Source organism: Zosterops lateralis (assembly GCF_965231275.1).
Source record: "Zosterops lateralis genome assembly, chromosome: 2".
Taxonomy (NCBI): Eukaryota; Metazoa; Chordata; class Aves; order Passeriformes; family Zosteropidae; genus Zosterops; species Zosterops lateralis.
The window spans coordinates 67138793-67162298 of record NC_139763.1 but is presented as its reverse complement, the minus strand read 5'-3'; the positions used below and the strand labels follow the sequence as shown (position 1 = coordinate 67162298).

At 38.0% G+C, this 23506-nt stretch overlaps 1 protein-coding gene across 3 annotated transcripts in view; it reads right to left on the bottom strand.

Moving 5' to 3' along the window:
- The window catches only part of DCLK1 (doublecortin like kinase 1), a gene marked incomplete at its 5' end in the record, with an annotated part of 224555 nt that overhangs the window by 112359 nt on the left and 88690 nt on the right, over positions 1 to 23506 (bottom strand). For all 3 annotated transcript variants that reach the window (XM_083854331.1, XM_083854332.1, XM_083854333.1), the window contains one exon: positions 344 to 443. In XM_083854331.1, the coding sequence (XP_083710457.1) occupies positions 344 to 443 (100 nt within the window). The remainder of the gene's footprint in view (positions 1 to 343; positions 444 to 23506) is intronic.

Genomic DNA, 23506 nt, shown 5'->3' with positions numbered 1-23506 from the left:
ACCTGTGAATCATTAACTAAATCTCAATGGTAGGTACTGGAAGTCTGAGAAATTGTGATAAAGAATAAATTCACAGACAAAACATGAAAGATCTTACTAAAAAGGAATTCCACCAAACACAACTTTTCACATGATATGTGAAATTCAGGCTGAAATCAAGTTTTATGATGCAATAGGCAGACAGCTTTATTGTTGCTTTCAATTCTCTTATTTTCAGTATTTTAAATTAAAATATTTCTTCTATTTCTGAAATCAATCCAGGTGATTCTGCTTTGGTTTAATTAGGATGATATGGAAATCTGTCCTTTACTCTCATTGTAAACATTTTAAAAACTTATCTTACCACTTTCATCCAGCAAGAAATCATCCTGGTAACGGAACTTTTCTGGTCCACATGCAATAAAAATGTCATCATCGCCAAAAAAATCCTGAAGGCACATCACCTGCAAGCAAAAAGGAAAGAAAGGCATTGTATGAAATACCACCTCATCAGAATTGTAACAATAAACCCCTCTTTGTCTCCATCTGTATGAAAATTCTTCAGTTTTAATGGATTCAACAGGGCTTCATCTCCAGATAATTTTCAAAGCTGTGCTCTGACCATCTGTTACAAGTGAGAAATACTTTTATGGACACTGCAGGGAAAGATAAGACAAAAAGCCATGACTGTCAGATTCATTACACGATGCATCTATGGTATGAGGAAAACGCCTTCTGTTTGTGCACAAGGTACCATTCAGTAGCTAGTGGGTAATTAATTTGCTTTTCAGTTCACATCTCCATCATTTGGCTGCAATGAAACAAGGTTACAGCTTTGTATGCAGAATGAAATGCAGTTATTCTGCAAAATTTCTCAGACAGGGAATCAAACTCACATGGGTGAACTAAGCCTTCTTCACAAAGTCTCCCTCTATGCCAGAGTCAATGCTAAGTGCTCTTTGAAGGCACCAACTTGAACAGTCAAGTCAGATAAGCTGAGAATAATTCTTCTAGTACTGAGTAAAAGAATAATCTCTTTCTACTCCCAAATATGAACAGTCAGGATTACATTGGTGCGCTTTTATGTCCCTACAGGAGATTTCAGAGACTTTATTGCAGCCTTCCAGTATCTAAAAGGGGCTTGGAAGAAAGTTGGGAACAGACATTTTAGTAGGTCTTGTTGCAATAGGACAACGGGTAATGGTTCTAAATTAAAAGACAGATATAAGGAAGAAGTTTTTTACCATAAGAATAGTGAAACACTGCAACAGGTTGCCTAGAGGGGTAGTAGATGCTCTATCCTTGAGGACATTCAAAGTCAAGTTGGATGCAACTCTGAGCAACCTGATTTATTGGAAGATGTCCCTGCTCATTAGCAGGGATGCTAGAACTAGGTGAGCTTCAAGTCCCTTCTAACCTAAATCATTCTATTCTGTGGTTTCCTTACAACAGCTTTTAGTTATTTTACAAGGCACTGCTTAACAATTCAATCTTTCCAAACGTATAGAATCATATTAAACCAAGAATCAGTGACTTTTACCAAAAACTGACTTTGGACTGATTTTAAAAACAAATTAGATGTCTATCTATCTTAAAAAAACCCAAAGATACTTAATAAAGTCTGTTCTCACTTCACATTTACAAGAAGATTCTAAAAGAATAGGCTTGCTTAAATATTTTTATTATTCAAGTTATAATAATCATATCAATTATTCAATTATAAGAATATCTTATTATTAAAGTTTTGTAATTAAATAGTGCACTGATGTTTGAACAGGCTAATTTCACAAATAGAGTTTCAAGTCTACAGTCAGCAAAGCAACACATAAACAATCTCTAAAAGTTGACAAAACAGTCAAGAATAGTCCAGCTCAGAAGCTGGACAAGCTCTCTCAGAAAAAAACATTTTAAATCTACAAAAATACAAGTGAAGAATTACCTAATGAAATTTTGCCAGATTTTGGCACAAAGGTACCCCCATCAGTCTGAAGTAACTGATGTCTAGGGGTTATAAAATTCATATCATCCTTCCCAGAAACATGCCTGAAGGCTTTGACATCCATAACAGTATGAGCCTCTATAGCAGAAATGTCTTAAGGAAGAAAAATAGCAGTACATGGTGTGACTTGCTTGTAGAGTACTTACCATCATTAAAACCATTTTAAAAGTAGAACATTAGCAAAAAAAAAAAAAATCAATCCACAAAACCAAAAAAAAAAAAAAAAAAAACAAAAAAAAAACCCAGGAAACTGAGAAAACAACAACTAGATGAAATAAATACCAAAAATAAGACGAAGGTTCTTCCTAAATTATTCGTTCCTTAAGCAATGCATGTACTTTTAAATTCAGATCCACCACAACCCTATTTCTGTGACCACTGTCATAGAAATAACACTACACACTACCTGAACACCAACATCAAAAATTTGGTAAATATTTGGTAGAGCTTTTTACCATGTTCCTACTCAGTTTATGCTCTATTAGTGTATCAGCCTCAGCAACCTTTAAATAAACTCATTTACTTCCCATCTTTCTTTTTTGTCCAGAAGACATATCCTGCCTATCTTCCCACCCCATCCTCCCACCAAACTTCAAACATCTCTTCCCTTCTAGTCAAATTCCTCTGAAATTGCCACCTCTCCCACTGCGTGTACAAAACCACTAATTTGCGGAATAACATTAAAAATCCTGTGATTTCCTTTTTGCTTCCCAAGTTTGACACACTTCTGGGGAATGATAACTTTTACATTGGTCTTTATACCAAGCAGAGCATTAGAATCAAACCAGTAATAAGCAACTCTAGGAACAAAGTTGAGCTATTTTGACAATAAATACAAATACAAATTAAATTCATGTTTGAGACAAAAAAATTATAGATTTAATAAAACTCAAAAATGCTTGGCTCTGTCCAGTTAAGAAAGTTTCTTTCAAGCCTAAACAAGACATTAAAATTCAGGTAGCAACACCTAACCAGGCTCAACTACGCCAATTTTTAGAGTATCTCAGGTTCAATCAATGCAATTTAAATGCAAATAAGAAAGAAAATAGGATTAACACGCAAAAAATAATTTGTGCTTAGATATCTTTGGGTTTTATTAGACTTTCCACTTATAATTTAAAGTGTTCTTATGCTTGCCTCTTTTCTCCTTGCCTTCAGTTTCATACTCTATGTAAAGTTACAGCTTTTCTTGCCTCCTGAAATTTTAATAATTTTGGAATTATAATTCTAGCTCTTAGAAAGGTTAAACCAAGATGACAATTTCCCTTCAAATCTATCTTCTTTCAGAGTAACTTCTCTTAAGGTTTCTAGTATCTTTTTAGATTACTATTGGAAGCCCTGAGATGTCCTTCACTGTCTGCATTTTCCATCCTCTGTGTCTCAGCATCCCTGGCCCTCTCTGCAAGTTCACACTCCTCAGCAGTTAAATTAAAAGGCATCTGACAAATACACAGCACCCCCTTCCAGGCTTTTTTGGAGAGAAATCTGCAAACACTTTCTATTCACACCCAGTCATCAGCTAAGCAACAGGACCTGCTTTTATTTCCCATTTTCACTTTTGGAGAACACAGCTCCTAAAAAGTTACAGTTTAGAAGATCAAGAATTTTTATCACCTAAGCTGGACCATACAAGTATTTTAGAGGTCAGTGCACTCTCATGTGATCAGCTTTAAAAGTAGTCAGTTTTTAAATCAGCAAATTTCAAAAACCTCCCTTGAACTTTTCTGTTGTGTTCAAGGCAGAGAATTCATTTTTTTCAGAAATAAGGTTTTGTTTCTCACAGAGAGGAAAACAAAGCCAATGCAAGAGCAATAAAATGTACACATTAAATAAAAAGAAAATGAAAAAAATATTGTCTGCCACACACATGATGCTAAATACTCTGTGACTCTTTGTTTAACAAAAACCTTTCTTGTAAAGAAATGTTATTTAACATTAATGGTGTCTCTCCTATACTTTGTAAGGGAATGAATAAATAGCAGTAGCATTAGCAGAGGCCAGGGAGGGAGTGCTTGCATTGGTGGTGAGAAAGACAACAAGAAGCAGAAAAAAAATTGATCACTAGTACAGGCTTTGGTTTTTGGCAAGCCACGAAAATAAAACTGGGTGACCTGGCCATAAAAACAAAAAAACAGAGAAGGCAGAAGAATTTGTCATGCCTAAAATCCCCTGAGTAAGCTGTACACAGTGATGCCTGGATTCCACACAAATATCATTGCCCAGTGATGCAAACAACTCAAGACACCCACATGCCCTTCCACTGGTAAACTCAGCTGTCTGCCTAGGAAGACCCCCAAATTATTTTGTACCTCAGTACTCATTACTGTGCTTTGACCCTCTAGTCAAAGCACCACAGCAGCTGTGTCCCCAGAAGGGACCAGGGTGGCACCTAAATGGGCCAGGCACCCACAGCTGCCAGGGAAGCACAGAGCAGATCAGCAGAGCTGTCCCAGAAGGAGAACAGGCAGCAAGAGCAGCAGACTTGTCTTCCAGCCCAACCTCAGGACTGGCTTTGCACAATATACACTATATACTATAGACATTTTGAAAAATTATCTTCATTTTTCCTTCTTTGTTTAAACAGGCAAGTATTTGGAACCAATGAGAAATATCCTAACGACTCTGGGAACTGTTCCTTTGATTGTCCTGAAACATTTAAGTTCACGTCTTTGGAGATGGAACCCCTGTTATGGAGACCCTCCTTCTTATAGATAACAAAAGACATCAGAAATTGTGCTTCATGTTGTGGAGTGCAGATTGCCCAAGGACAACAGCTTGTAGAGCCTGTATGTGGTTATAGTCTTTCACCACAAGTAAGAAAGGGCAGCCAGAAGTGGTTTGGAGGAGGTGCAGAGAGAGAGAGAGAGGGAAAGGAGAACATAGGGGGGGAAAAAAAGAAAGGGAAGGGGAAGAGACAGAGAGAAAGAGGGAGGAAATCAAGAGGGAGGGAGAGAGTGATTGGATCAATCCTTTCACTAAAAGCATGAAATGGAAGTAACAGATGCAATCCCCTTTTATAACTGCGGTATTCTTGGCTGTATTCAGGGACCTTCTAAATTCACATTTTAAAACACATCCACAAAAAAAAACCCCAGAACTAAATTATTTGTGTATATCAGTCACAGTAAATTGAATACTTTTCTATTCTTTTAAAATTGACCACACATCAAGTTAGTACTGAAACACTGATATTTTTTAAATTAAAAAATATTCAGAAAACAAAATTTTCCACCGCATTCAGGATCAGTTCATAGCACCAGGACATTACACCACAATCACCATGATTACTATCTCATGTCTTTGTTACAATTTTCATAGTGCTGGTTCTTGGACAGAAAAGAAGGAGGGGGTATTCTGTGTGTTTGTCTTCTTCTAATAATGACTTGATTTGAATTCAAGCTGAAAGCTGTTTTGGATGAGCAATGAGAAAACCTCAAGCTGGCAGCCCTCAGGCATCAAGGCTGTTGGAGAGCTGGAAAGAAAAGTGAGGACAAAGAAATGAGATGGTTAAACCAAAAAAGATGCAGAAGGCTCTAAGGAAAACTCAAGTGATAAGTGAGTATAGGGGTTTTATGAAAACAGAAGTGAAGCATGGCAAAAGGAAAATATGAGGTATTAAGGAAGAAGAAGACATGGGCTGCCAGCCAGGAGCACACACAGAGGGTGACAGAGAGGTAACTGAGGCTGGTGGGGAAGGAGGGGCAAGCAGAGAGTCAGGGACAATTGCCTTCCAGACTTTACCCCATGATCAGCCAGATGGGAAGTTTTAAATCTGTTTCAAAGTAGCCTTTTTGAACCTTAAACAACCTCGTGTTGAGTTTGATTACCATTGATAGTGAAAAAGACACTAAAAAATGTTTTATCCTTGGAAAAACCTCAGTGTTTAAATGACTCATGATTTTAGGACTCTGACTCATTAATTTTGTGTCAAGTTTTATGAGTTTTATTACAGAGCTTGTTTTCATTTTCCTGCTACTTTTGGCTCACTCAGACTCAATGTTTAATTCTCAGGCAGGTCTCTTCAGTTATTCATGTCAAAGGAGCTGACTATACCTCTCTACTACTATTTTTCTTTTTTTATTTTGCCTCTGGCTGATTTTTCAAATTAAAAAAAAATTAAAAAGCCCCCCCTTTAAAATTCAATTTGATCTTTACTGGTATTTTCCCTTCATTTTTCTCCTTAGGCAAACTACATTTTCTACTAACCACTACCTTTGCAGTACTTATTTTTATCCCTTTCCCCACTCTTTATCTATTGCTTCATGGCGGAATATCTCAGATACTGAATTTATCTCACTGCCATCTACCCTGGCAGTCAGTAACAAGTCTCATGACAGCTATGAATATTCCTGAGAGCTTATAAATAATAGAATCACAAAATGGTTTGGGTTCCAAAGGACCTTGAAGTTCCTCTAGTCCAACCCCCTGAGTTGGGACATCTTCCACTAGACCAAGTTACTTAGAGCCCTGCCACTGGTCTTTAACATCTCCAGGGCTGGGGCATCCATAACTTCTCTGGGCAACCTGTGTCAGTGCCTCACTACCCTCACAGTAAAGAATTTCTTCCTAATATCTAATCCAAACCTGCCCTCTTTTAGTTTAAAAAAAATATTTTAAACTATTTAAAACCCCTTGTCCTATTGCAACAGGCCCTGATAGAAAGTTTGTCCCCAGACTCCTTGCAGGTCCCATTTATGCTCTCAAAGGCTGCTCTAGGAGAGCAGAGAAGAGGGGGGAAAATCTCTTCCTAATCCTAGCAGAAATACAGTATCAGAAGAGACCTCCTGTATCACTACATTTATCTCCCAGCATCCCATATTAGCTTTTCCAATGCTTTGTTCAGATTTGTACCATGCTGCTTATTGTGTAGAGCTTCCCTCAGAAAACAAATCAATTGTTGTAAAACAATCAATTGTTGTTTGCACAGAAGGATTTCACAGCTTCAGGAAAATCAGAAATTAATCATTCCTTACTGCTTTTCTGCTTTTCAGGTAATTTCTGTGAAATGAGAAATCCAAACATATCAATAAGGCCTTTGGAGAAGGGGAAAGAATAATACTTTCTTTCTAAATTCATTTTATAGCAAGTCTTTTTTTTTTTTTTTTTTTTTTTTTTTTTTTTTTTTTTTTTTTTTTTTTTTTTTTTTTTTTTTTTTCCCTCAAGGAACCTCAGGCCCTCCTTTCTTTCTGAGGGAAAGGAATTAAACCTCAGCTGGAATTCACAGACCATCACATTTGAATATTTCCTCCAAGGTTAAGGCAAGTCTATTTCTCTTCCTTTTGGCTCAGGCTCTGAGGCTTTTATTCATACCCTTTCACATTTATCTGTCATTACACACATGCCATTTCTTGAGATCCGGTCACCTACAGAAAATATAATTTATCATCAGTGTATATGTACTTCCTCTCTCAGCTTCTGATCCAAGTTTTCTCCTCAGGTGGTGGCTTAGCTGAAGCCATTGGGAAGTATCTACTACACATTCCCAAAGCTACACGGCACCAAATTCATTCCTTGCTGTTGGAGGGAAATCTCCACAGTGACAACTGCATCGTCAAGCTGTGAGAGCTTTTCAGGGAAGAAGAGCATTTTATCATGAGATTCTCATTACAAGAGTGCCCTCTGTAAATGAAGAGGAGATGGTACCGCGGGGGTTTCTGTAAATGAAAAGATGTTACCACAGGGGCTCGAGCTGGCTGGAGCTGTTCTTTGCCACTTGGCCTGTGTGACCACAGTGCAGATTAATGCCTCTGATCCTGTGTGTGTCCCCCCAAATCAGACGAAGATGAGACACCAATGTAGTTAAAAACATAAGAATTTTCATCCTCAAAAGCAGCAGAAATAGCTTGTTCTCCTGCTGCCTGACAGGAGCAGAGGGAAAGCAAGCCAGCATCTCTGTGCCCTGGGGAGTCCTGCTTCACCTGCCCCATGCACATTCTCCCCTCAGCTGCCTCAGTGGTGGCTCAGGACTCACTGCTCTTCATTTTGCTTCCTCCGCCACTAACGCAGAGGTTTCTCTCCCTTTCTGACTGCTGAAAATGTGGTATCTGCCTACTTCTACAATGTCTGGATTCATCAACCTCCATTCTGCGATATTCGCAGGTCAGCTTGTGTGATCTTTATCAGACTTGGCAAAAAAAAAAAAAGGACAGAAAAATCACCTACTTTCTTCAGTTAAAACATATACTCAGTAAAATTTGTCTTCCTTTGTCAGTAAAGTATTTCATAAGGACAAGAAAACCTTTCCATCCTATGCTTTATACACTAATCTTAATACACTGTTTTATTTTTCTGGGCTGCACTAAATGATGGCACACCTAAAAAAAACAGTCAACTTCAATTAGGTTTTTAAAATGCTCACATTCCTGTTGAGAAATGTGTTCTCTTTGTGACAAGCCTTTCTTGAAAGCTTTCACCTTAATCCCTTAAAATTTAGATAAAGATGGCAGAAAGTTTGCAGTACTAATGCACAGTAGCTGCTATACTTTAGCTCAAAACATTATGTGAAATATAAATAACTCTTCTGTTAGACTCAAACTGATTTAGTAAATAATCTCTGTTAGAGAAACTTAGTAAAGCATCAGACATCTCATGGGCTTATGTGTGACTGCAATACTGAGAAGCACTAGCATTCAAATTCAGGAAAGGCTTCTCTACAGGAACCACCAACGTGTCCACTTGAGGCTCCTCCTGTCAAAAACTGCTTCAGGGCAGACAGGACAAGAGCCATGAGAATGTGGCTATTGCACTGGAGGAGACGACATCCTGCTAGTCACCATCAAATCCCACAGCAACTGCACAACAGATCAGCATGCTTGTGATGGACAATTCAAACACCAGAACAAAGTTTTTACAGGAACAGAGGGGAAAAAAAATCTCCTCATGCATTTAAAATAAATTCATGTTAAACACAGGAAGTTTTTTAAGGACAATCAAACATTGATAGGATGGCTGATTTAACAGCAGATGTAATTAATGGGTCAATGGAAAATAGTCAAGACTTGATAGCAGAGTTCAACTAGATCTCTATTTTATTTTTTTTCTTCTGCCACATTCATGTATTTTCCGTTACCAGTTGCAATACAACACCACCATTTAGTGGTCAGACACACCAAGTGCAGACTCCAGCAGCCCACCTGGCTTTTTTGTCCAAACAGGTGGCAACTATTTGCAAACACTCTATTCACATAACCCTAAGAAACAGGAAATTAATACTACTCTAATTTCTGATCACTAAGCAAAATAAAACCCCCTTGACTCCAGGTGCTTGAATAAGGCCTTGTTAGAGGTACTAAAATTGTTTTGGAGACTGAATTTCAGAATGTGTATGTACAAGGGAAACAACTTATCCACTTAAAAAGCTGGGTTTTGCTGAAAAAGATACCATGCCTCTGTGAGCTTTTTATTTTTTTATTATGACTGAATTATACTCTTAAATACTCAGAAACAGAAAAACTAAGCACAGAATATGTTCTCCATGATTTAAAGAGCAAGGAATCCTAGTACGGCTAATATCCTCTTTGTCAAGATTGTGTTTACTTTTACTTCTTCATCACCCAAATAATTGTACTCCTGTAACTGTACTTGCACAAAAGCTGCTAGTTTCAGAGCAGTCAAACTATCTTAAGCACTGGTCAGTGTTCTTCAAAAAGCAGTGACACTTGCAAGATCATTGGCTGAAGGAGGCCTTTGTATGAATTTCTTTCTTATAAAAGAAAACACAACAATTTGAAGGCCATGCAGTAGAAAACCCAAACTGCTCTTCAATCACCAATCATGTTACAAGTGAAAATATTATTTTTTACCTCAGTTGGAATAACACTACTTTCTAGAATACCCCTGCAGATATATAAAAAAATTTAAATCCACTGCTTTGTTCTGTTTGCTGTGAGCAGCAGAGCCCTGGACCACTTTCTTATGTCTGTGTTCAAAGTTTTTCAAATATGCAAGAACAACCAATTATGAATTTTCATTGTTCACATTTTGTGATGAACTGTCACTGATGATCCTTCTAGTTGCTCAGAGCAGCTAAATGAAGAGGCAGAGACCAGCTAAGTGAAAAAAAATTCATTCAAAAGAAAAATGCAGTCAGGTGCCAATTTCTGAAAATTATAATTACAGGTTTGGAGATAAGAAGAAAACATCTGTCTAAAGTACAGACAAAAATATTTTTCAGGGCAGGCTTCTAGTGCTAAGTGAAATGAATCATTTTGCTCAGTCATGTTCACTGTGTTTAGAAAATGCATTATATTGGCCCATTACCTGAAACAGGAATTAGGGGGTCTGCTACTTCTGAAGTAGTTTTATTGCATTTCATCCATAAATCTAAAAAATAAGGTGCACACAATCAATATTTCTCAAAAACTACTTTTTCAAAATGCCTGCACACCAGTAAAGCCTTCTGATTGCAACTTCTCTCTGAAATCAATACAGTTTTCCAACAAAAGGCACTCTCACCATCTCACCTGAAAGTGTACAACACTGTTATTTCCATTTTCAAGTAAAAGATCTAACAAAATCATGCCATAAGGCAAATGTGAATCCTTGAATTAACTGTTAGAACAGAAGTATTTGATTAATTTTTTACCTCCATCTACTATGTATTTTTATAGAGGTCTGCTTATTTTTGTGAAGTTCTGCTCAGCAGGAGGTTATAAGCTGGGTCCTTGGCTGGCCAGATGCTGCTCTCTACCTTCCCAGCTGGGAATTGTGGGAGCAAGCTGCAATCATTTTTTGAGACACTGGGAGATCACACAGCCTTCCCTTGGAGACTGCAGAAAACACAGCTTTGCTGGGAATTGGTCCAAATAAAATTTACTGGCTGTCTGGATCCAAATCCAGATGGAAAGCTTTGATTGGTGATTTTGCTTTAGGTACTGCAATCCCCCTATAACAGAAATTATATTATATATTTCACTGACTGATAAATGAAAAGCTCAGAGCTATAGCCTACACACCATTACGAAAGCATCCAATTTAGAGACTACCATGACATGAGGTGGCATTGCAGGAGGAGTTTCTTGAAAAAACCTCTAAAAACAAGATTTCCATTTGTATTTCAATTCAGAGCAACCTGCCTCAGTACAGCTTTGTCAAATGTGGGACCATTTCTGTCTTTCTTGTTCTTCTGAGAGAGTGTGCACTACAGAAGCAGTTGGAGCATGAAATTTGTAAGAGTTAATATCTGAACCAAACCCGTCACACCTTGTGCCTGCAGCAGAACCAGATTTCAACCACTGATTTCAAGTAGCAGATGGACTGTGCAAAAAGTATATAGCTACCCAAATGCATTTAGAGATGGGAGAGTTATTTTCTTTTCTTCTAAAGTATTTAAATTCCAAAATCCCAGTGCATCACCTTAATACCCATGACACAATGTTCTCATGTTAGCTTACTGGCTAATGGTGGACTGTGGTGATAATGCCATAAACTCCATTTCTTTCAGGCATAATCATTAATAAAATGCATGTAGGACAGCACTCCACAATAAACTCTCTGGAATGTAACTGAGATGTGTAATGGCTTTTGGCTGCACACACATGCTAACTTAAGGCTCAGCATGCAGCACTGAAAAAAAAGCGACATGGTTGAATTCTGAAAAAAAAGGAGGAAAAGGGAAAACAGATGTCAGGTTTCAACAAGTCACTGCACACTGCAGCTGGAACCAGTACAAAAACAACGCAAGTATGCTGATAATGTAGCATTTCATGTAATGATAAAGCAATAAAATAGCACAAAATGCAAGAGCTCAAACGATTAAACACCTTCCTCAAATTCCAGAGGGTCGGTTGGGCTGAACAATAATAGTAATCTTTTCAATAACCAGATCAAATTATTCAACCATTAAAGCTCTTTATGCTCAAGAAAAGTGAAAATTGAGAGATTCTCTTTCTTCTAAGTGCAGAGTATGGACAATAAATCTAAAATCCAATCCAAACAGACATTCAGAGGCACACTATCTCATTACCATCACTCTTGAAACTATTTGGCAATAGTTTCCATTATTGCAACAGATGTTAACAAGATGGATGGAGAACATGTTAAATAAACATTAATATTAATATATAAGTGTCTATGCAGCAAAGCCACTGTTCAAATTATTTATTTCCTCAAGAGCATTTCTTGGGAAATTAATCAGGGAAATTTTCTTGCTAGTAACTATTAAAAATTCAAGGTATTTCCATTGACAAAGACTGTATCATTCAGGAAAAAAAAAAAAAAAAAAAAAAAAAAAAAACAACACCTAAGTAATATAAACATGGTCTACACATGTAATCTGGACTCTGGTGATTCTTGTAATTGCCATTCTCCCTGGGCTTTGGCCTCTTAGGACTGAGCAGTAAAGGTAGGAAATGTGCAGAGAGAGAATCCAACCTACAAAAATTTACAATGTGAAAGAATTCAAGAGCTTAAAGATGAAGAAAGAGCAGACACAGTCAATAATCACAATTAACCTGGAATTTTAAGTCCTGCTCTGCGAAGAGACACCTTGGCCACATCACAGGCAGACAGACTGGTTGAGATTTCTCAGGCATGCTGAACATGGAGATTGCTTTCTCATGTAAGAGTTTCTTACTGGAACACAGCCTGTTGCTTGTGAGTCTTTCAGTACAGCAAGTCCTGGGAGATTACTAAATCTAGCAAACAAAAATTAAGCAGAGTTTATAAATTCATTAATGTGACATGAACCATCAGGATTAGAGCTGGCAAAAAAGAAAGCAAGCAAAACCCTCAGGCCAACACTTAGAAAAAGGATTTTTTAAGTACTGATACTCACAGTGTCAAAACCAACTTCTGAAAGAGCTGAGAATTAAAAAGAAATCTGCTAAAATGTACCTACACAAAACGATGTTATCACTGTAAGTTTCAGATAAATCCCTGCCAGCAAAACATATAATAAATTAGTGTTACAATGAGAGTTGAAGAGGAGCTTTCTCAAGCACATCTAAAAGTTGCAGCATGATGGCATAGAAAAGAATTCCTTCAAAATCCCTGCTATTTCATTAGAAAAATGAGGGGTTTTTACTATTTAAGCTATAAACTGTGAAAGGAGGTACTTTTATAAAGAATCAATATCAAGAGCCATTAGTTTTAAGATTAAAATTATTACAATATACTGGTACTATATAAAATTATTACAATATACTGGTACTTTATTTTCAAAACTACTTGTTGCCTACGGAAATGTAAATGAATTTTTTTTTGCTGCCATATAACCCTTCCACATTCATCATTAACCTGACTGCTGTGTATTTATAGATGGCACAAGTCAAATGCATTGCATTCATGCTTAATTTCATCTGTGCACCCTTAGGTTGACTTATTTTAAGCTGTAGCATAGCTTAGAGGAAACATGTGGAGATGTAGTAAGTACCAAAGGAATTTGTTTTGATTATTTCTGACACAATAAGATACATCAAACTGACACCTTGATGCAGATGAACATCTCTGCTGGCAGTGCAGCATCGCTCACATGCAAAAGCCATACCAAAAATACCTGCCAGATGTGTTTGGAAATGTTATGCTATTTAACAAACATTTGAAGAGCTGACTCAAACCCAAAATGAAATCAAAAGGATGAAGCAATCTATGCTCAGGCAGTGCAGCCCCAAATAACTTGTTGAACTGGAGGTCCAGAAGCCCAGCAAATTATTAATCTGTTAGGCTGTTCCTTATAAAACTTCATAATCTTTTGAATTGTATCCCCTGTGTTCTGATTCTACTACCTGTTATGAACTTAAACTTAATAGCCTTCAGCTACAAATCCTTTACTTCTGAGATCCTAAATTTCATAGGGAAAGATGTGATAAAGAAACATGAAAGAAGACACAATACAAAATGTAGGAGAATTTAGCACATTTGCAATTCAGAAGGCTGCTAGGCACAGATAAGTTCAAAAGAAAAATACAATAATAGAAAATAGCACCATGTTGGAAAGGGAAATTTGCACCAAAAGCAATTTCATCCATGATAACACCTTGCTGTGTCTCTGAATTTCCTTTTCACTTACTGATACTTCTCTGCAGCACAAAGGGCCAGTTCCCCAGAACAGCCAATCTCCACAAAGCACCCAAAAAACAAAGCATCCATTTTTTGCATCCAGAGCAACCCAGGAAATGAAGTTCATACCTGTCTCTACACAGCCCATGTATATCAATACAAACAGATCTAATTTGCAGCTGTCAACATAGTGAACCAGAAAATGTCTGGCCTATAGAAAACCCAAAAAACAAACCAAACCAAACAAACAAACAAAAAATCCAACAACAATAACAAAAAACACAGAAAAAAACAAACCACCAAAAAAAAAAAAAAAAAAAAAAAAAAAAAAAAAAAAAAAAAAAAAAAAAAAAAGAAGAAGGTTTTTCCAAACAGGTTATCTCTTTTAATTTTAGGTATATCTGTGAAATGCCACAGCCCAAATCTCTCTCCTGTGCTTGCATATTGGTTTGGTGGTGGTGGTTTGGGGAGTTTTTGGGGTTGGTTTTTTTGTTGGTTTTTTTTTGTTAACTGAGAAGTTGAAAGAAATAGGTTGCCAGCTCAGAAGCACAGCAGAGAAAAAGGTAAGTATTATAACCACCAGAGAGAAAAGATAGAGCTGTGGATATGCTAATTGTTAAAGCTGTGTCCTTTGGGCAACACTAGAAAAACAATAATAATAATAATAAATAAATGAATAAATAAATAAATAAATAAATTATCAAGTGAGGCAAAAGCAGAAAGAAGGAACTGAATACACATCCCACACAGTCACAGATGGTGACACACTCTGATGGCGATGGAAGCAATTACGAGCCAGTCTTAGTCCTGGGACTATTCAAGGAGTCCTTGAATGATATTCACAAAATCAGGCACATGATAGGGGATAAGCACTCTCATATTAATGGCAAGGCTCCAATTACTCCAACTGGTTTCATTAGTTCAGAAGTGTTGTTAACTCCTTTCAGCAAGTGCAGACAGTGCTTAAAAAAATATATGAGAGGATTTTCTTTCTTAAAAGATAATGAAGTAATAACTTGATATTGTAATCCAAATTTTAGGGTGTTTTACTGCTTAAAGGAAAACATGAAAAAGTGGAATGTGAAGACAGAACTATCACTTTCACAACCAGGCTTGCAGTGTGTCCCCAGGTACAAAACTGTTCAAGGGATCTGGGCACGGTTACCCTACTCAATGCAAGTTAGGCAACAATGTGTATGAGAAACATTTGGTTTATATTAGCTACATAATTACAATTTCCTAGCAAAGTTATAACAGGCAACAGATTCACTTAGCCAAAAATATCTCAAACAACACCCTTGAGTTTTCCCAATCATTCAAAATAAAGGTAACTCTACAATCCCTCAATTTCCTTCCTTATACCCCTTGGCATTTTCTCTAGAAGTACTTCCTTTAACTTTTTTTCAAGCATTTAGTATCATCCTGCTTTGTTGAAGCCAAAAGGCCATGGTCACATTTTCCCTTCTTATAAGAAAAATGAACCTGAAAGCATACTAAATGTCTATTGCCTACTTCAGAGCAGTAACCTGGCACAGAAATAACACACAAGAACCCAGAATAGGCTCTCAGTAGGAGCCAGAAATTTTAGCACCACCCAGAGATGGATCTGTGTAAAGCCAGAGTTACGATCCAAAAAGATGCATTATAGGTCTTTTTACTTGGTAATGTAGGATTTGTGTATATTCCTTTTAAATAAATATATAATAAATCATGTTTATTTTTATCTGCCATTACACGCAGAGGAAATGCATTCACGGAAGTTAAATTCATTAATATTCTCTTTCTGAATGGAAAGAGATATCAGAAAAGGCGGTTCAGAGGAAGAGCACACCTTTAAGTGTTTTGAGTAATTTTCAAGAGGTGTCTCACTGCTGACAGACGTAATAGCTTACAATGTCAATAAAAGCCTCCAGCTAACCTTTGCAAATACATTTACTCAGTATCCCTAATTGCCTTAAGACTTCCTAAACCTGTGAATCAGTGTGAAGAGTGACAAAACAGAGGCACAACACCGGAAGAGAGCACTAATAGAGATTCATAAGACAGTGCCAAAGATCCTCCAGAGTACATTAGAACTTGTTTCTGCAAATCGAAACTTGATCCAGTAATGTATTAATTCCTTTAAACTGACCCAGAAGCAATGGAAAAATATTCATGAGGGGGAAAAGCCACCCACGCTTGAATGGCACAATGACTCAAGGGCTCAGGAGAACAATAAGATCCAAGTCACTATCTGGGGCATCTTCTAAAATATTTCCTGTGCAAAGATTACTGTCTACCTAGCCGAATTCATCAGCGGCCACTTCAGGATGAATTCACCGCGCTAATGGCAGGCAGCACCCCTGCCCTGCCTCTGAAAGAATATTCAGAGAAATGAATACTGCCTCCAAACGAGGCTAAACACTCCCTGGTCGCTCTGCAGCGGCTCTAGAGGGTCTTCATTCAATATTAACTACCCAGAGCAGACCCCAAACTCTCAGCTTTGTGTCAGAAGCCAGAGCTGTGACTCTGGAGCTGCTGTGAAGGCAGAAGCGCTGCCGGCAGGCAGAGGGAGGGAGGGAGATGCCGCTGGAGGCAGCAGGAGCGGGGCTCGCACACACGGGGGAGCTGCGGGCCCGCGCCGGCCGCCCAGAGACTCCGGCCTCACCCTGGGCATCCTCAGATCCAACAGCCCGCCGGGGCAAAACAGCCGATAAATGGAGAGAAAACGGGGAAATAAGTGAACTCTCCTACATCCTCAGTGAAGCTCTCATTGCTGAGCTTCAAAACTGGTGTCTTCTAGTATTTTAAGGGTGAGAAATCCAGGAGAAGGCTTTTCTCCCTTTCTGACACTTCAGGTGCATTAACTCAGCTTTTCTAAAAGCTACAGTCACCTATGGGCAATCACCTAAGGTTTTATTTCTTTTATTAATTTTTTTTTTTTTTTTTTTTTTTTTTTTTTTTTTTTTTTTTTTTTTTTTTTTTTTGCCAGTCATAGCATGAATTTATTCTTCACAGTTTCTCACATTTTTTTCTGAACATCAGGAAAAAGATTTGAACGTGAGAGTGACTGAGCAGCAGCACAGAGAGGTGTGAGAGTCTCCAGCCTCAGACACTGAAGAGCCATCTGGGCAGCCTGCTCTGGGTGACCCCACCTGGGCGGGGGAATTGGTCCAGATGGCCTCCAGCAGTCTCTTCCAGCATCACCAATTCTGTGATTCTGTGATTTTTTTTTTTTCTTTTAGTTCGCTTTCTCCTGTCATCACCCTCCCACTCTTACTCTTTTTCCCATTAATATCCGCTGCCTCAATTGCCTTACTCCCACCTTGTTGTCTCACTTCTTGCTCTTCATCTATTTTTTTGCTCTCAGATAGTGGAAGAATATTCTGCCCTTGTGAAGTAATTGGGGAGAGTACATGTTTGACAACTGGAGCTAACAATCAGGTCCTACTGAAGCACTCTCCTTCTCCATAGTAACATGGGACAAGAGGCACTGCAGGAGAACATCATCTCCATGTCCAGAGGACACAAATTCAAGTGTACACACGGTCAGACATATTTTGTGTAACAAGTAAATTGCATCATTTTTGTCAAAATAAGTATGCTTCCCTCTGTCACAAGGGTTGCTTACATGCATTAAATGTATGCCTCATTTTTGGGGCAGCCATATACATTGTAACTATGCTGCAAAATCAAGTTCAATTTTTTTTTCTTAAAATCTTGATTTTTAGAATTAATTGTAGGGAGTGATTAAGAGACCTTACATAGGTTTAGAAGCCAAAACCATAACAGAAATCTAAGAACATGCTTCAAAACAGTTAATTTCTGTAAAAAGAAAACAAAACCAAAAACAACCTCAGTGTAAGTCCCTTTTATAAACAAAACTGGAACAGAAGTAAATAACAGAACAGATTATGTCCATAGTTTACCAGAAATAAATCTCACCCCCACTAATCACTATCAGTTTTGTTCTTTGAACAAATTCATCAGCAACTTTACTTGGACATCAAATTAAAAAGCTGCCTGTCTTGACTACCTGTCCCAGAGGCCAAACTATTCCTGACCATGCTCCTGAGGAAGAGGAGTAACTATTTTGTTTAGCTGTGGAAATTTCAGCCTAACTCTGGAGGCAAGAAAAGGCTATTTTCATCCTGCAAACCTGCCCCAGCAAGGGCAGGTGGCATTTCTGGAGGAGAGCATCATCAGTTCAGGAAAGCTCCTCCCTGATTCAAAAAGCTGAAACACACCATAAACTAAAGTTAGGAAAAAAAGCTTCTCATGCTCATTCTGTTGCCTCTCAAGCTCTGAGCTTACCTCCTGGCACATAATAAATGTTGTTCTAAAAAAAAAAAAAAAAAAAAAAAAAAAAAAAAAAGGAGTCTCCCGCTCACATCCATAAAACTAAAATTTAAGCCTGTTATGAAATGAAATATTAAACAGTGTTTCAGGATTGCACTACTGTGACTACTTAGATGAGAAAAGAATAATCTGTGTGAGAGAAGAAAGAGTGAGCCCAATCCTGAGGAATGATACCTACTGCACCCTTTGGGCCTTTTCAACAAGTCCCTTACTTCTCACTAAGAGATTTAACCCAGCCTCTGTTTTAAGGAATTTTGATGTGCCTCACAGAAAATTCTTCTGCTAAGCAGCACTAGCTCCTAAATTTAGTTAGGTTTATAGCTGCCATGTTATATGCAGAGGGTTGCTGTACTTTGAATACAGGGAGACATGCAACTCTGTAGCTTTGGAATTTCCCGAGAGCACACAGACCACAACAGGTGACAAAGGGAAAGATTTCCCAGGATATTAATGCTTTTTGTTCCTTATTCTACTGATATTTTTCAGCATTTCAGAACACAGAAAAATCCGTATCCTTCAAGGTGAAAGACTTACACATTCTTAAAAAAAATTCTAATTTCAAAAATAATGCCACAGTCCTGCATAATCCTATCTTTTGTCTGTTCAGTCTGCTTCCCAGCAAAAGCCCTGTATTCCAACAATTGCTTACTTTCTTGTTACAGTCTTAGCTGCAGTGTCTTGATAAATAGATGTTTCCATGGAGATGACAAATGAATATCATCCATGCTGCAATGAGATTCTGATTTCATCTTGAACCGTTAGCTTTCAAACCACAGCTTATTCATTATTCATTTGCAGTAAGGAAATGGCTGAAACCCAGTGCATTACAGCAGATTCAAATCTATGCATTCAGTCTAGAAGAAAGTACATTTGTCACCATGTAAAATGAACAAAACTCCCTGGGATTAAAATAATGATCTCAGAAACTGTCCTAAAGGTCTAGAAAGATTTTGCCCTCAATTAATAGGATGCTCACATAAACTATGGAAATTGAGACACATTTTAACTATTATGGCAGGCAGGGGACTTTCAGGAGGAAATAAACCCAGCAGATGACATTCAACTGTTTTTCAAACTGTTAGAATTACACTAAATGCTTTTCAAAAACAGGCTTAAAAACATAAATCATCAAAACGTATTAGCTTAGTAGGACATGTAAATTTGTGTGCCTTTTGACTGTTCTTGTGTATGAAACCAGTATCTGCACTCCATTCAGAAAATCCTTTATGACTGGCTGACAGATAACTGGAGTCTTTGGCAGCTCTGAGGGAGCCTAAGATGGAGAAGAAGAAAACATTTTCAGTTTTTTCATGATGAAAATCTTGCACAGTGGCTGCAGTTATTTTTTAAAAGGACCTTAAAGCTTATTAAAGCTTTCCACTCAGCAGGAATGTCTATTTTTGTCTGCTCAACTTAAGAGAAATATTTGTTCTCCTATATTTAATAAATTAAGGCACTACAGTTATAAGATGGCAAATTAAAATAACATACAGTATCAATGCACTCCATTAAAACATTTTTTCAGTTGCATGTCCTGGGCTAGAAGGAAGAAAAAATTCAGTGAGCTGTTATTGCTACAAGTAGCACACATTGAAAGAAATTTTGCCTTCTGCATTTCTGCATATAAGGGCTTCAAATTTATGGTAGTTTGAAGAATATGAAATACTTTTTCTTAAATTCTGGCCTAAGACTGGCCTGCTTGGAAGGAAGGAATCTGATCAATGCTTGAAAGACACAGCAGACACAACCACTGCAGTGTCACCTCATATTTACTGGCTGCTGTTGTCATTGCTTGTAACACATTCAAATTCACCGTAATTGAAGTAGGCAGGAAATTTCTGGCTGATTTTGAGGTGGGAGCTGTCTATAGGTATATGACCTGAAGGACACTTTGCCTGGAGGAAAGTTATCATGCATCTGATCCAGGGAAAAAAACAGGACATACAAAAGTGGGACGTCCTTCACACTTGCCCTGGTTAACAACATCCATGCTCCTGCTGTCTGAGCACAGGAGTTGTCCTGGGAAAAGCATGTCAATTAGAGCAAGTTATAACCTATTACGTGTCTCTTTGTTTGAATTATTGTCCATTAAGAACTGACCTGAGTTTACAGAACACATTTCATTCCCACAATAGGCTTAATACCAGCGTGACAGGAGGTCAAAGGGTAACAAGAAATGATACACCAGGATTACTTTGACACGTAGGAAGGGGACAGTGAGCAGCAGCTCATTTTTTCCCTGTTAACACAACATGCCATTTTCATTCTACTGCTATCTCACCTAGTTCCTCAGATTACTGTGAAGCTGGAACAACCACACGCTCCACTGCACAAGCAGCAACCTCCATAATGTCTCCTTGTATCTCACAGATGAGGCTTTATGCAAGAATAGCATAGGGATGAGATGAAGCAAGCAATAAAAGCCAAACCTTATTCCCATCAAGAAGTATACAGAGTCTAGACAAAGCGCTGAGCTCTCCCTGTGCAGGTTGTCTCACAGGAGTAAGACGTTTACTAAATAACCTTTTCTGCAGAAATGAACTTGCCAGGGTCATTTCTGTTGCTGCAGAGTGGGGAAAGAGTTAACCACTACCCAGGTTTGCTTTGCAAACCTTTGAGGATTTGATCCTCCACATTTAATTTAGAGAGTTTTTCTACTCTAGACTCAAAGCTGAAGTTGCAATTGAATTTGCCCATTATTGTAATTCACAGTAGATAATGCCTGGAGCTGCCTAAGGTTTGAAGTGAGACATTTGGGACATAGGCTGTCAGAAAATGGATTTATTTCTCAGACCTAACTCTTTTCTTATTTGGCAGGAAATGCTCTCTCTTCATCATGCTCTTCATTTGCTTCTGAGCACAGATTCATAATAACCATGACAGCATGTTTTCACTCACAAGCACAAATTGTAACTTTCAGAGGAAATAAAAGCAACAGGCAGATAGACAAAGCCATGGAAACCTTTCAGCACAGCACAGTGAGGATGCCAGCATTGAGCTAGATGACCAACAGACTGAAACACATACTCTTTTCCTCTGAGAAGAAAAACAAGAAATCCCAGGATGAAACACATTGTTTCAGATACATCTTGCAGTATTGTTCTTGTAACTTCCTAAGATAAACACAAAAAAGACTTAAACTTTTACTGGAGCCAAAATGACCCCTGTAAACTCAGTGTAGAGTACACTAGGTCTTCTGAAGGAGAGTTTGATGCTAAGTGTAATGTTTGCAAATACTTGTTTAAGCTATAACTTCTCTCTGCTTGTTCTCTCACGCATTTCTACAAACTTGTCACTGTGTGTATCACCTGTTACAGCCTTAACCTTTTTCAACTGAATACAGAGATGTAACTCTGCAGGTAGACAGCACAAGACACTCTGAATCCATTAAGAAGTCAGCATATATGGTCCTTCAGCACAAAAATCACTGCAGCCACCTACTTCACCTGGTGCAGAAGGAACTTTTGCTGTCCAACAGCTTCCTCTGCTGTTATTTTCAATTACGTGCTGTCATGCTCAATACACTTGACCTCTTGAAATCTGCAGCTTTCAATTAATTTAACAAACATAATCTTGTATTTACTGCTGTTTAAAATATCTTAGAGCATTAAAAAAATCTGGAAATTGAACCAATGTCCATGGGAAAACAAGAACACATAGACTTATATAATGGATCATTTCTAAGTTGACAGTGAAGTTTGAAAATCACATCCCTAAAAGTCCAGAATGGGAAATTGAGATGCAGGAAGGGCTAATTAGCAGCCATAACTGAACTGATTAATGTACTAGGTCCCAAAAGGGAACAAAGGTTCATACCCTTGTAGCATTTGGGCTATAAAGATTTAACTCTTAGGCCTAGGAATAAACTCCTGCAGGTTCAGCTCCAAGCTCAGTTTCAGTCAGACATTCAAGAAGCCACCACGTGATTTGTTCATTGATTGGTTGAATCAATGTGTTATAATGCAGAAATATTTTTGGTACATTTACGAAGTTAGGAGTTTGGATAGTTTTGAGTAAAAAGCATAATATAGACAAGGAAGTTAATTTTCTTTAAGCACTGAAGGAGAACCTAAATCTTCTACTTTAAATCTAGAAAAAGATATGAAATATTTATCAATGAAAATTATTTGGCCTTGTTCAATGACATGAAATTAAAGCAACACATAACCTTCAGAAGAAGAATGCATTATCCCTTTTCCTACTAGGAAATAACTGGAGTCGACAGAACAGAGTTTTTACTGTGAAGTTGTATAATACTGTGATCCTAGGGCAAAAATCAGCATTTCAAGCACAGAAACTGATTTATTTGAGTTGAAGTCACATTACATGGGGAGAAACTAATTTATTCCCCTACTTCAGCCAAGCACAGTGAACTGAAAGCAGGAAATCCTTACACAACATGGCCTCACAAGGCAGGTAGGACACCTCAGAGCATCTGTGTGACACCATAGGAAAGTCATCCTGCCACTATCTGAAGCCAAACTCAGTGTGCAGCACCACCAAAACTATGGGCCGTTGCCACCAAAGCCTTCTCTGTTTGCCACCACTCTCTGTTTGGTAGAAAAAGACTCAACTATGTCTTCTCCCCCACTGAAAAAAACAGGAGAAACATAGCAAAAGTAGGAACTGCTCATCTGCAGAACCACACTGTAGAATTTCTTCCCCAGTATTCTGTCTAGTGCACCTTATCTACTTTTCTTCTTCCCTTCCCAGCTTCCCCCCAAAACCTGACAGCAGGTAATGGACTCAGGGATCTCTCAACTGAAAAATTGTGGAAGAAGCTGCAGTAGGATGGAAAGGTCAGGGCTATCTATGTTACTGTCCTTTAGGAAGGACCAGCCTTGAAACCCTCCTGTCATCTCATGGTGGCTGAAGCCCAATAGGGAGTCAGGGGAGAGAAGCTCAAAAATGTCTGACATTCCTGTAAGTGCAATCACAGCCCTCACTCACACAGCCCACACTCACCAGGTAAAAGTGGGCCAAGCACACAGCTTTTGACCATTGTGTTTTGTCAGCTTTGAAATCAACCTTCATGGCTAAAAGGTTTGTGCAGATTTTCAGAATGTACATATAATCTTCATAGTTTCCAACCTGTTTGATGATGAACTGTAACCAGAAGGGACAAAACATCACTATAGTACCACTGCAAGGAAGAACTACTTGATTTTTAATTACTATTCTCTCCTGAAAGAG